The sequence below is a fragment of the Sciurus carolinensis genome, chromosome 5, assembly GCF_902686445.1.
Source record: "Sciurus carolinensis chromosome 5, mSciCar1.2, whole genome shotgun sequence".
Taxonomy (NCBI): domain Eukaryota; kingdom Metazoa; phylum Chordata; class Mammalia; order Rodentia; family Sciuridae; genus Sciurus; species Sciurus carolinensis.
Genome location: NC_062217.1, coordinates 43,220,330 through 43,232,737, shown reverse-complemented (window position 1 = coordinate 43,232,737; position 12,408 = coordinate 43,220,330). Strand labels below are relative to the sequence as shown.

General features: G+C 45.1%; 1 protein-coding gene across 3 annotated transcripts; it reads left to right on the top strand.

The window, feature by feature from the left end:
- Nucleotides 1–360: 360 nt before the first annotated feature.
- Cby2 (chibby family member 2) lies at nucleotides 361–9,458 on the top strand. 3 transcript variants are annotated; one of them, XM_047554245.1, is made up of 3 exons: nucleotides 361–435; nucleotides 740–820; nucleotides 8,277–9,458. In XM_047554245.1, exons 1-3 carry the CDS (start codon nucleotides 361–363, stop codon nucleotides 9,456–9,458), a joined length of 1,338 nt encoding a protein of 445 aa, XP_047410201.1. The 3 variants fall into 3 exon arrangements, with proteins under 3 accessions (XP_047410201.1, XP_047410202.1, XP_047410203.1); XM_047554246.1 differs by lacking the exon at nucleotides 740–820; XM_047554247.1 differs by lacking the exons at nucleotides 361–435; nucleotides 740–820 and adding an exon at nucleotides 2,024–2,071.
- Nucleotides 9,459–12,408: the final 2,950 nt, after the last annotated feature.

The following is a 12,408-nucleotide window of genomic DNA, read 5'->3' as shown; positions in this document are numbered from 1 at the left end:
CTAACGTCAGAATGGAATTGAATTGTAGGACACCCAGTTGGTGTTAAAAAGACAGCTCAGACTGTATTTTCTCCTGGGTCTTGGCAGAGTTCGGTTTGTTTTTGTTTCTTCCTTCTTAAGTGATCCAACTGCAAGTGAAAAGAAGTGAGGGGTCTCCACCTAGCCTGGCAGTGAGGACGTGAATGGCAACCAGGATGACCAAACAAGGCCTAGAGTTTGGGCTATTATGTGTCATGCTGACCCTAACTAGCCATGTGGTCACAGCCAGTGCAAACTCTTCCTACCTGTCAGATGCCTCATTCCTGCCTGTAGTGCTCAGAGAGAAACCATGAACCTTGAAAAACACCATACTGTTTTGTGATGTCACCTCTGGAATGTTCTCAGTGTTTTGGTGACCAACTTCTGCATAGGACCTATACCTGGCACCTTACCTTGGTATGACTTTTTACTTGAGGTAGAAATAATAGTCTTAGGCAAGGGAGTAGGTACAGCAGTCTCTGCTTCAAAGACTTTCAAAAGGCTTTTACATCAACTATAATCCCTGTCTTAATTTCTGTTTAGACATCAAAAAAGCATCTTATCAAATAGCTACATCCCTCCAGACTCAGATTTTCCTAATGTACATCATAGACAAGAAGGGAACAGATGAATAGAAAGTCATTATATATTTCGGGTGAGCAGTTGAGGCCCAGAGATTGGGTTGGGAAGTGGAAATCTTCTTATTTTCTCTTTTCCACAGCACTCGAGGCCAAATTTTACAAGGAAAAGAAATACCAGATATGAGAACCTAGAAATTCCAATCAATGTGGTTCTACCTCAGGTATGGTTAATCACAAAAAGATGTAGCCCATCTGTTTTAGGCAGAATAACCCTCCTTTTTAGAGATTCTAGCAAAATGTTGCAGAGTCAGCAGAGAAATCAGGCCATTGGATTCTAGTTGTGATTGATGGCTGCCCTGGTTATGGGCCCTGGAGAGACCACGTGGGCTTGGAATTCATGAATGTGGGGGCTGAGTAGATAAACCACCTCGAAGCCCTAACCTTTCAGTTTTCTGTTACACTTGGAAATAACCTGTAGATGTTCCGGGACGGGGGCGCCGCTGAGGGTGAGGACGTTGATGCCTACCTAGTACACTCAGACATTGGAGACCAGGCTCTGAAGGCACAGATCTAATTTTACTTAGGATTGTATAAGACATATATGGGCACATTATCCAATCAGGTTAACATGCTTGTTAAAGCATGACAGAATCAGCCTATAGGTGAACTATACGTCGAGATAATGTAAACAAACCAAGTATGCCTACGTAATTCTGCTCAGCAATGAGTCTGAGACAAAGGACTGGGGGGATGGTAAGCTCCAGCACACAGCATGAGGCAAGGCAGGGTGAGTGAGTTCACCTCACAGCCTGCTGGGATGCTTGATAAGTGAGGCCTCTTCTCAGCTCCTAACTCAGCCTCAGCAACTGCAAAGACCTTCATTCCATGGCGAGTCTTTACCATTACCTCAGTTTCTCTGTCCAGACCGGCTTATTTAGACCATGGCGTCAGCGACTGCTGTCAATAAGCTTGAGGAATGTTCCCTGCAATAACCCAGCCTTCTCAAATGAGATCCTTTACTGTATGCTGTTGTGCAAACATTCTGGATTTCCAGGGTGGATTAGAACTTGGACTTGATGTCAAATGTGTAAGAATGAATCCATGAGAAGAAAAACTAGTACACATACCAAGGGATACAGAGTCATTTGGGGTTATTGAGGTAATTAAGCCCTGCTATGTGCCAAAGACAGAGCACAAGAAGGATGGGCATGTTGTGTTTTTGTTGGTTTGTGTGTTTTTTTGTTTTTTGAGATCAACAAATTGTTGGAGTCTTGGCAGGTTTGAGATTCTCAGGTCTCCTCCTGCAAGCTGCTGTTTCCTTGGTGTTGTCCTTCTGATTGGATTGTTTCTACTGCTGCTATGTCACAAAGGGGTGGCCTTGCTTTCTCCAGAGTCACCTAAGGCCCCATTGGAAGACCATGGCCATGCAACCAGAAGGGTTGAAATGTAGGATGGAGGAATCCAATGCAGAGGTAACTATCTGAAAACTTTGTCTAAGGACATACAAGGAGGTCAGTCATCTGTGGGCAATCTATATTTCTAATTGGAAACATCCAGGCAAATATGTTCAGCAGGAAGCAAATAGGACAAGAAGACATTCTGGATGTTTGTTTTCACATCAACCTTATGGCTTTGCATTGAAGAGCCACTTTTCTGTTTCAGCTCATGAAGCTTAGCCTTCGTATTAGACCTGATCATTTGACAAAATGATAACAAGCTGCGGAAACTTTTTTTTTTTGTTGGTGCAGGGGCAGGGGGTACCAGGGATTGAACTCAGGGGCACTCAACCACTGAGCCACACCTCCAGCCCTGTTTTGTATTTTATTTAGAGACAGGGTCTCCCTGAGGTGCTTAGTTCCTTACTGTTACTGAGGCTGGCTTTGAACTCGAGATCCTCCTGTCTCAGCCTCTGGAGCCACTGGGATCACAGGTGTACACCACCGTGCCCGGATTAGTTGCAGAAATATTTTTAGTTCTGATTCTTTCTGCTTGAAACACACATTGAGTTCCATTGGCCACTACTCCCCGCTTGAGGGTGGGTGTTGCTGTTTGGTTCCTTCATAGTCCACATAAACCAATCTTTGTACTGCTAAAGGACAGGCAGAGAATGTCAACTTGGATAGGAGGAGAATTAGGAAAAGTAGTGGTCATGTGATGGAGAGATTGGAAAGATTCTTCCATCTCTACCCATAGCACAACTTTCTCTCCCCTGCTCCCAGGAATAGCTCTGTAGTCAAAGAGGAGAGAAAGTCTTCTAAGAAGGCCAGAGCTTTCTCTGGAACAGCCCACTTCCTGTATTGTAAAACCTGGTGCAGCTGAGGGAGGGGGTCTTAGAGGGCTGAGGGCCATGGGATGAGGTCATAACTGCTATCTGGGTGTTTGTGACCCACATGAACAGATGTGGCCTCAGGCATACCTGCCATGATGCTCTGGACGTGGCCTCTGGGGCAGGGGAATGACATCTCTATGCAGATGATCTGAAACAAACAGGGCCCTGAGAGGGACTGATGTGCTTGCTCTACATCTGTAAAAGAGATGACACTTGGCTCAAGGGAAAAGGATAAATCTGAGAAACAAGGAGAGGAAGAAATATTGACTGAGCACTGATGGCGTTGTGTGTCAGGGCCAGGGTCATGCAGGTGAGTGGTAGAGACTTTTCTAGATATGGGACCTGGGAAACCCAGCACTGGAGGCAGAGCTGGCCTTAGGGCCATCCATTCTTCTCTGCCACCTGGCTGGGCCAGATTGTGTCTGAGCTTTGTCATTCCTCTCTTGCTTTCAAGAGACAGTGTGTCCTCTCTCCCAATCTTAATTGCTAATTCCGAGTTCCTTGTGTGTATCTGCCCCATGCAGTTTTATTTTGAGACCAAGTCCATTGGTTTAGGGAGGGAATGGCAACAGCCTCTCTGCCTCCAAGAAGCGTCTCTGGCAGTGGCTCCAGTCCTGCTGGGTATGGGGTCTTCTCAATTAGACTGTAAATCATCCTGCCGATGATTCAGGATTTGTTATCACCCTTAGGTCTTTTCAGGTCTTATTGATTTCCCATTTTTCTTCCTCACATTAAATATTTGTGTTTTCTGATCTATTTCCCTCCAGCACATTAACTTGCAAGTCATGAGTGTTATTTCCGGCCCAGGCAAACTGATCTCCTGGTTCCTCTTGCACATAATGATGCAGGGCTTACAGACACTCTCGCTTCCCCAGTGAGCACTTGCTGGGAATTTCAGTAAGCACTGTTTATTCCTAGATCATTAGGGAAGGCTCTCTACCAGACCAGAATGAGCTGTGATGTCACCTTCCAGCACCTCCTCCTTCCCTCCTGGCTGCCTTTCCTCCTCCTTTCTTAGAGAAGGATTTGGTTCTCTGATAAGAAAGTAAAGGGGATCCTACTAGCCATCAGCATCTCTAGATTAGGTGTTGTGGGCATGGGATGAGGAAGACCCAAGTACTCTTGGGAAAAATTGGCCATTGAAGGGCAAAGACAAGATGTCACCAAGGATGCTGAGGCCCCTGTTGTGCCAATCAACACACGGGGTTCCACAGACCAGAGAAAGGGAGACCAAAGTTAAAGGTAGCGTTTCCAATCCTCCATCATGTTCAAGTGCAAAACAAGCCTGCAGGTTGAGAGAGGTGGACCAAGGCCAGTTTATGGTCTGCATAAGGACAAGGGTCGAATACCCAGGTTGTCCAGAGCTGGGGATCTGCCACATGTTAATATGCTACCGAGAGTACATTCCTATTGAGGGGCCAGTTGGAAGGTCCTTGGGTGCCAGTTTAGTGTGGGCCTTCAGAACAAAGGCAGTTGAGCGTCATGGCTGAAAGGCCACCATGGGTGTAAACATGAACAGACATAAAGCCTCCGTGGACGCTGATGAGTGGACATCCTCTTTGGGTGTTCATTGGGATCAAGAAGAGTATCTCTGGTTGAAACAAAGCAACTATAAAAGAGAAATTATGAGACAAGTAGGGAAATTTGAACATTGACTTAGTATGTGCTGATATGAAGAGATCATTGTTAAATTTTAAAGGGGTGATAATGATATTGTGGTTCTGTGAAATGATGCACGTGGGTGTATTTATGATATCTCTTTGCATTAAAATAATCCCGGGGTGGGGGATGGTTGTGGAACAAGCGAGGCTTTGATTTGATCCCTGGTGAAGCTGGGTGAGGAGTAAATGGAAATTTATCCGATCATTCTTTCTCCTTTCACACATTTGAAATCTTCCATAACAAAAAGTTGGGGAAACCTATCTTGATCCTCAAAGGACTGGAAGTCCTTTGATAAATGATGATTTCCTAAGTGTGTGCTTTACATGTGTAAGTCAGGGAATCAGAAGTGGTCTGTGTCTAATTGCGTAAAGTAGTGCTGGTTATGGACCTCTCTGAGTTTCAGTCTCTTGTTCTGTAAAATGGGAATACAGATTGAGTATACCTTATGGATAATACATGGAAATAAATGTTTTGGACTTTGGACTTTTTAAAAATTTTGGAATATTTTCCTATACATAATAAGATCTCCTGGGGATGGGGCCCAGGTCTAAACGCAAAATTTATTTGTTTCACATATATTTTATAGAGATGGCCTGAAGGTCATTTTATACAATATTTTTAGTGTGTCCACGTTTTGACTACAAACCGTTGCATGAGGTCAGGTGTGGAAGTGTCCACTGTGGCATCACGTCAGTGTTCGAAAAGTCTTGGATTTTGGATTTTTGGATTAGGGATGTTCAACCTGTTCAAATATTTTATGTGCCAGTGCTATGAGGTTGAAATGAACTCTGAAGGGAGAATGCTCAGCTCAGGAACTTGGTTCTCAATATCTGTTTCCTACTTCCCTTTCTCTCTGAGGACTGGGGTGTACACTAACCTACATTTTCCCATGGCGATGTCTTCTAGAGTCAGATCTTGCTGAAATGGAGCCTTGCATGGGTTCTGGTGCAAGGATAAAGAGGCCTTCTCAAGAGTCTTTCCTTACTTGGCCTTGTCTAGTCATTCCCCCAATCTGGAATTCAGGGACTCAACTTTTTGGAAAATAGCCTGGGCTATCCACAGTGAGGTTCACTCTGATCACAGACTCAGCCACAGGAGTCACCGTGCTTCCCTAATTGAGAAATGTGAAAACCACGGAGGCTGAATTTATTGAAATGAAATAAGGTTCTGCTTAAAGAATGCCCTTGCGCCTTTGCTATCTGGAAGATTGAACTTACTTTTGCAGAGTTAATGACATGTGCTTATTGCAAAGTTAATGGGATAGAACTGGGTCTTCTATTTATCTAGCTTTTGCATCTTAAAGAATCCTAACCAACTTTATATGCTGTGTAAATTCTCTCTCTCTCTCTCTCTCTCTCTCTCTCTCTCTCTCTCTCTCTTTCTTTCTCCCTACACACACACACACACACACACACACACACACACACAGATAATTTGTTACCTCTCTTCTGTCTCTGTAAAATTGTGAAAATCACCTAAGAAATGAGGAGCAGATATCTGGAAAGCCTTTTGATGTCCTTGGATGAGATGCTTTGGATGCATTTAGAAGTAACTATCATGATCTTATATTTATTTAAATTCATTGCTGCCACCATCGACTCTTCAGCAGTGTGCATTCCACCTGTTCACTTCTTTCTGAATGCATTTCAAAGTTCTTGTATTATTGAAATCTGCTTTTCTCAATGGTAATAATATCTTATATTTCTAAGGCACTTGGTAATTTAAAGAACACTTTTGTATCTGTACCTATTTTGTCCATAACACTGGTGCTGTGAACTAAGTAGGGGACATATTATTATCTGCATTTTACAGATATAGTTCATTGAATTTTTTTTTTTTTTTTTTTTGGTAGTATTGGGGATTGAACCCAGGGTCTCACATATACCCGACAAGTACTCTACCACTGAGCTGTATTCTTAGCCCTTTGTCAAATTTTAATGTTGGAAGTTGCCTAGGATCATGGAGGCTGATTTACTGTATTTCACTGATGAAAAATTCTGGTCTCAGAGAAAGTGAGGGAACCTCCAGTTTCAAACTGCTCATCAGTGGCAGAACCTGAACCAGGTATAGGCCCCTCTGTCTTTAACTCTGCCATAACCCTCAGCTAGCGAAATTATGCCTTCTACGTGGCTTATAGCTGTGTTAACCACCTCATCCAGGATAAACTAAGGGAACTGGTTAGAAAGGCAGATTTCTGGCCCCCACTTCAATATGTTGAATCATACTTGCAAATGAAAGGCTCAGAAATCTGCATTAATACTCATTCAGAGTATTAATCTTGGAAATGCAAAAGCCACTGGCTTGTTGGTGTGAGGTCTGTGGATCCTGGTCTTAGTTTTGAGGTTCATGGCCACCATCATGAGATCCTCTTCAGTGCCTTGGTTGTCTTCATCCCTACAGGTCAAACTCTCAGCACTCAGTGATCTGTCTGTGAAGGTGTTCTTCTCTCCAAAGTGACCAGCTAGACTTTACTTTGAGCCCTGCACTGTATCTAGGGCTGGGGTGGATGTTTAAGGGGCAGTGGGCAGGACAGATTCCAAGGCAGCTCAGAGTGGAGGATGAAACTGAGTGGTCCAGGGGAGAAGGCAGGGGTGACCAACATCACCCTATTTTGAGCCCAGTCATTTGGATAGCTATCAGGGTGATTCATGCTATCCCTCTGCTCATGCCAAGGACAGGCACACACCTATGGCTGGGGTAGCTTGAGAACAGTGTTTGTTCTTCCTCTAGGGTGACAGAAGTGTGACAGAGTCCATGCTTAGTGCTTTCATGCATTATCTCTTTTAATCCTTCCAGTATTTCTATAAAGCAAGGAGGGTACAATTATACCCCACTTTGTGGAAACGGTAGCTCAAATGACTGGATTAAATTCTTGTGACTGATAAATGGTCAATCCAGAACTAAAAATATTTGATTGATTCCAAAATTGATACCTTTAGCCTCCACCATATACAACTGAATCTCATTCATCTCTAATTAATATGGATTTTATATTTGTGCATTTGCCTATTTACCAGAATTTATTTGTAACCCCAGAATCAATACTTTTGTCACTATCATGGCCACTGGACATGTACAGAGTAGTGCATGTGCTGTGCAGCAGAGACTGAACTCTCACACTGGATCATGGCATCCTTTTTTGTAGCTTATTTAGTGCCACATTTTTGAAATTTTGTGCTTTTTGTTGGCGGTTTCACTGTTTGAAATGGCTTCTATGAATGGTGTTGAAGTGCTGTCTACTGTTTCTAATCACAAGAAGTCCTTGATGGAGAAAACACATGTAAGTTAAGCCTTGTCCAAGCATGAATGATAGTGCTGTTGATGGTGTGTTCAATGTTAAGGAATCAATCAAACATATTAATTAAGACATGCTTAAACAGATACACACATTAAACAGGTTATGTATTGATCAGTTGTAACCAGAAGCTCACAGGAACCTAGTCCCTAGGGACCATGGTTCAGAATTTACCAATTCAGGGTTGGAAGTGGCTTTAAAGAACAAACTCACCAAGAATAACAAGGATTGGCTATATTTCCTTGTGAGGACCCCAGAAGGCCAAAGTGCCCACTGTGGCCAGGGGACTCCCAGACTTGCAGGGTTGACTGGGGTCATCCTGGGCTCTGGTCTATCAGCTCTGGGTGTCAGTTCCTCCATTAACCCTGACCTTCCCTGTTCTCTCCCACAGAGGGGCACTGCCGAGCCCTTCCTGAGGCTCCACAACCTGTACTCCACTCCTCGCTGCTCACGGCAGGTGCAGGCAGCGCTGCCCCGGCTGAGCCGCAAGGTGGTCAGCCAGCACTCCTACCCGCTCAACCGCTTCTCCTCCGTGCCTTTCGAACCCATGGAGCGCCCCACCTCCCAGGCAGACCTGGAACTGGATTACAACCCTCCCCGGGTGCAGCTCAGCGACGAGATGTTCGTCTTCCAGGACGGAAGGTGGGTGAACGAGAATTGTCGCCTGCCGTCCCCTTACTTCTCTCCTTCCTCCTCTTTCCACCACAAGCTGCACCATAAGAGGCTGGCCAAGGAGTACCTACTGCAGGAGGAGAACAGGGCCCTGCGGGAGGAGAACAGGGCCCTGCGGGACGAGAACAGGGGCCTCCGCAAGGAGAACAAGATCCTGCAGGTCTTCTGCGAGGAGCACAAGGCCACGCTGGGCCGCGAGGAGAGCCGCGCCTCCTCGCCCCCGCTGCACAAGGACAACAACGCGTCCCTGGAGGTGGTGAAGAAGGACAACACGGCCCTGCCGTCGCAGTGCAGCAAGGAGAACAGCACGCTGCAACTCCTGCGGGAGGAGAACCGAGCCCTGCAGCAGCTGCTGGAGCAGAGGCAGGCCTACTGGACCCAGGCCGAGGACAAGGGCGCCGCCGTGGAGGAGAGCAAACCGCTGCCCTCTCCTCACCAGGAGCTGCCGGACCAGGGCCCAGGCCTCTCCTCTCCCTTCGAGGAGCCCAAAGGACCCTCGACCCCGCAGGATGACTCCAAGACGCTGCGCGCCTTGCGGGAGATGGTCAGCAACCTGTCCGGGTCTTCCAGGGAGGAAGAGGGCAAGGCGGTCGCAGGCCTGGTGAGTGGGGAGCAGCCCCTGCAGCTGCTGAGAGAGATGAGCCAGGCGCTGCAGGCCCTGCGCGAGGAGAACCGTCTCCTGCAGGACGAGAACAGGGCCCTGCACGTGCTGCGGGAGGAGCACCGCGTCTTCCAGGAGGAGAACAAGGCCCTGTGGGAGAACAATAAGCTGAAGCTGCAGCAGAGGCTGGTCATCGACACAGTGACCGAGGTCACAGCCCGCATGGAGATGCTCATTGAGGAACTGTATGCCTTCATGCCCGCCAAGGGCAAGGACCTCAAGAAGCCCAGCAGGGTCTGAGGCCTTAGCAGAGGACAGGGACTCCGAGTTCAGGCACAGAACACCACACCGGGCAAAAGAAAATCCCACTTCTCTAGTCGTCCTTGCCTTTGCCCACCAGTGTGTGCCTGCTGAAGAGTAACATTAAGGGCCCTCCTAAACTCAGAGAAGAAATAAAGGCCTAGGAGGCTGGGACTAGCCAACACCAGAGTGCTGCTTTGGCTTCTTTTCTTTCTTTTTCCAAAAAATAGAATATTTATAGAGCAATTTTAGGTTCATAGCAAAATTGAGCTGAAAGTACAGAGCTCTCATGTGTCTCCTCCTCCCTCTCATATGTCCCCTCCCCTTCTCATGTGTCCCTTCCTCCCTCTCTCATGCATTACCAACTGACCTGCCAGAGTAGTATGTTTGTTAAAACTGATGAACCTACATTGTCATGTCATTATCTCCCAAAGTCCATAGTGTATGTTCGGATTCCCTTTTGAAATTGTACATCAGCTTTGGACAGTCTTATACTGTCCCCAGAGTTTTACCTTCTCCAAAATTCCACGTAGTTGGAATCATACAGTAGGTAGCCTTGTCAAATTGCCTTCTTTTATTCCATTTAATTTCCTTCCTTGCCTTTTTGTAAATTGATAGCTCATTTCTTTTTAGCACTGAATATCATTCCATTCTGTGAATGTATCATAGTTTTATTTGCCCATTTACCTTCTGAAGGACATCTCGGTGCCAAGTTTTAACAATTATGAATCAAATTTTCTTTTCTTTTCTACCCCAGTCTCTTTCTTTTACCTTTATTGTTTGTTTTAATTTCCTCCCTCCCTCCCTTCCTTCCTTCCTTCAATCCTTCCCTCTTATCATCTCTTATTTCTGAGGCTATAGGGTTTGGGGAGACCCATGGGAGAAGAGATCACTCTAAACTGAGGCTTTTCAACTGTGTCACTTGACATTTGGGAATGCATATCTCTTTGTGTTAGTGACTGTCCTGTTCATTGTATGGTATTTTCCAGCACCCCTGGCCTCTATCCATCAGATGCCAGTTAGGCCAACTGACCTCTAGCTATGGCAAATACGGCTCTGAACATTATCAAATATCCCCTGGAGGGTAAAATCCCAACACTGCCATAGGATTCTCCAAGTACAGTCCTTAAAACATTAGTCCATGAAATGCTCTGAGAAAACAAAGATTTCTATAGGGGCAATCCTATTATAATTCTCTCCAGCAGATTCATAATCCACTGATTTAAAGCATCTGAGACACGCTACAAAGTAATCTGCTTATCTTTGGGGAACCCAGGATGGCCCAGTTTTATTGGATCTTGGGATCCCTCTTTATATTACTTCTGTTGATAGCCAGGTTTGAGAAGGGGTGTTCTCTGCTCTCTACCTACCCTAGGCTTGCCTTCATGCCCCTGGATTTACACTTCCTACTTGGATCCAAGGGTTCGGGTAGGTGGTTACCAGGCTTGTGGAACAAAGGTGTAGGGGCTCAAGATTTTATTTCTTGGTCTTTAATTCTCATTTTGAAGTTGAACATAAGACTTTAGAACAAGAAGTTGAAAAGTAGCCTCAGGTTCCCAAAATTTGTTGTTTAATGAAATCACCTGAAGGGTAAATTAGCTTTTTTGTCACTGTGACCAAAGACCTGACAAGAACAATTAGAGGAGGAAAAGTTTGACACTCAAACTTTTAGAGGTCTCAGTCCATAGATGGCCAGCTCCATTGCTATGGGCCAAAGGAGAGGCAGAATATCATGGTGGAAGGGTGTGGCAGAGGAAAGCAGCTCAGGACATGGAAACAAGGAAGCAGAGTGAACTCTACTTACCAGGAACAAAATGTATACCACAGAGGCACTTCCCCAGTGACCTACCTCCTCCAGCAACATCCTACCAACCTACAGTTATCACCCAGTTAATCCATTTAAATAAAGGGGATTAATGCACTGTTTAAGACACTCATAATCCAAACATTTCACCTCTAAGTTTTTGTTTGTTTGTTTTTTGCATTGTCTCACACATGAGCTTTTGGGGGACACCTCATATCAAAACCTCATATAAAAAAGGATCCTTGGGAAATAATGCTCCTAGACATTCTGATTTAATTATTGTTGGATTTGACCAGGAATTGAGAAGTTTAAATGCTACTCAGGTGATTCCATTGCACAACAAAGTTTAGGACTCCCAGTAGTAACTTTCTGATTCTCAGTCTAATAATGCCCCACTCACTAGGAAGGACACACAGGAGGAAAAATATTTTTGCTCATGGAAAAGCTGATCATTATATTGTGATAGACCTGAGTTAAAACTGAAATATCCTCACCCCTAGTGTGTGTTATTGCTGGCAAAATTTCTGAGACTTGAGCAAATTCACAAGGTGTACCAAGGGTAAAGACTCCTGCCCCCCACCACAGAGGCCTTCAGACCTCACTTTTCACTTGATGACTGCTTGTGATCCTCAGAATCTGTGAGGTGGGCAATGTCGTTTCTTCCACAGCTGTGCAAATGGGAAATCCAAGTGATTTAGCAGTTAACCAGAAAGGAAGAGCCAGTCTGAATCTTCAGTATAGACTGAATAACTGCAGAGCTCAGACTCTTTGAGCTCACATTGCCAATTTCCTGGTCTCTAAAACTTGTTTTAAAATGGCTTTAGGGCTTGTTTTTCCAGATTCAAGAACTTGTTAAGTTGCCTCCATAAAAAAAGCATCCAAAATTCCATAGGAGAGAGGACAACCTGACGGTGTTCCTTGTCACCAGCTGGTGACTCCACCTTTCATCTGCACGTGGGGTGGGGGGTGGGGATGGAGGTGCATGCAAAAGCTGAGTAATTTATTCCACGGTTGTCACTCAAATCTGAAAAATTGGGAGTAGTTGTTGATGGGCCTTTGGGGCTTTGTATTTTTTGCCTCCTGTATTTGAAATATTCATCAATTGGATCATCATGAAATACCAGACCCTGTTTAAGTCAGTATACT

What these genes read in the sequence shown, in the direction of transcription:
- Cby2 (XM_047554245.1), top strand. Translation starts at nt 361, where the DNA reads ATGTCACCTCTGGAATGTTCTCAGTGTTTTGGTGACCAACTTCTGCAT. An exon ending in ATACCTGGCACCTTACCTTG is followed by an intron (nt 436 to 739) that starts GTATGACTTTTT and finishes TCTTTTCCACAG; the next exon opens with CACTCGAGGCCAAATTTTAC. An exon ending in TCAATGTGGTTCTACCTCAG is followed by an intron (nt 821 to 8,276) that starts GTATGGTTAATC and finishes TCTCTCCCACAG; the next exon opens with AGGGGCACTGCCGAGCCCTT.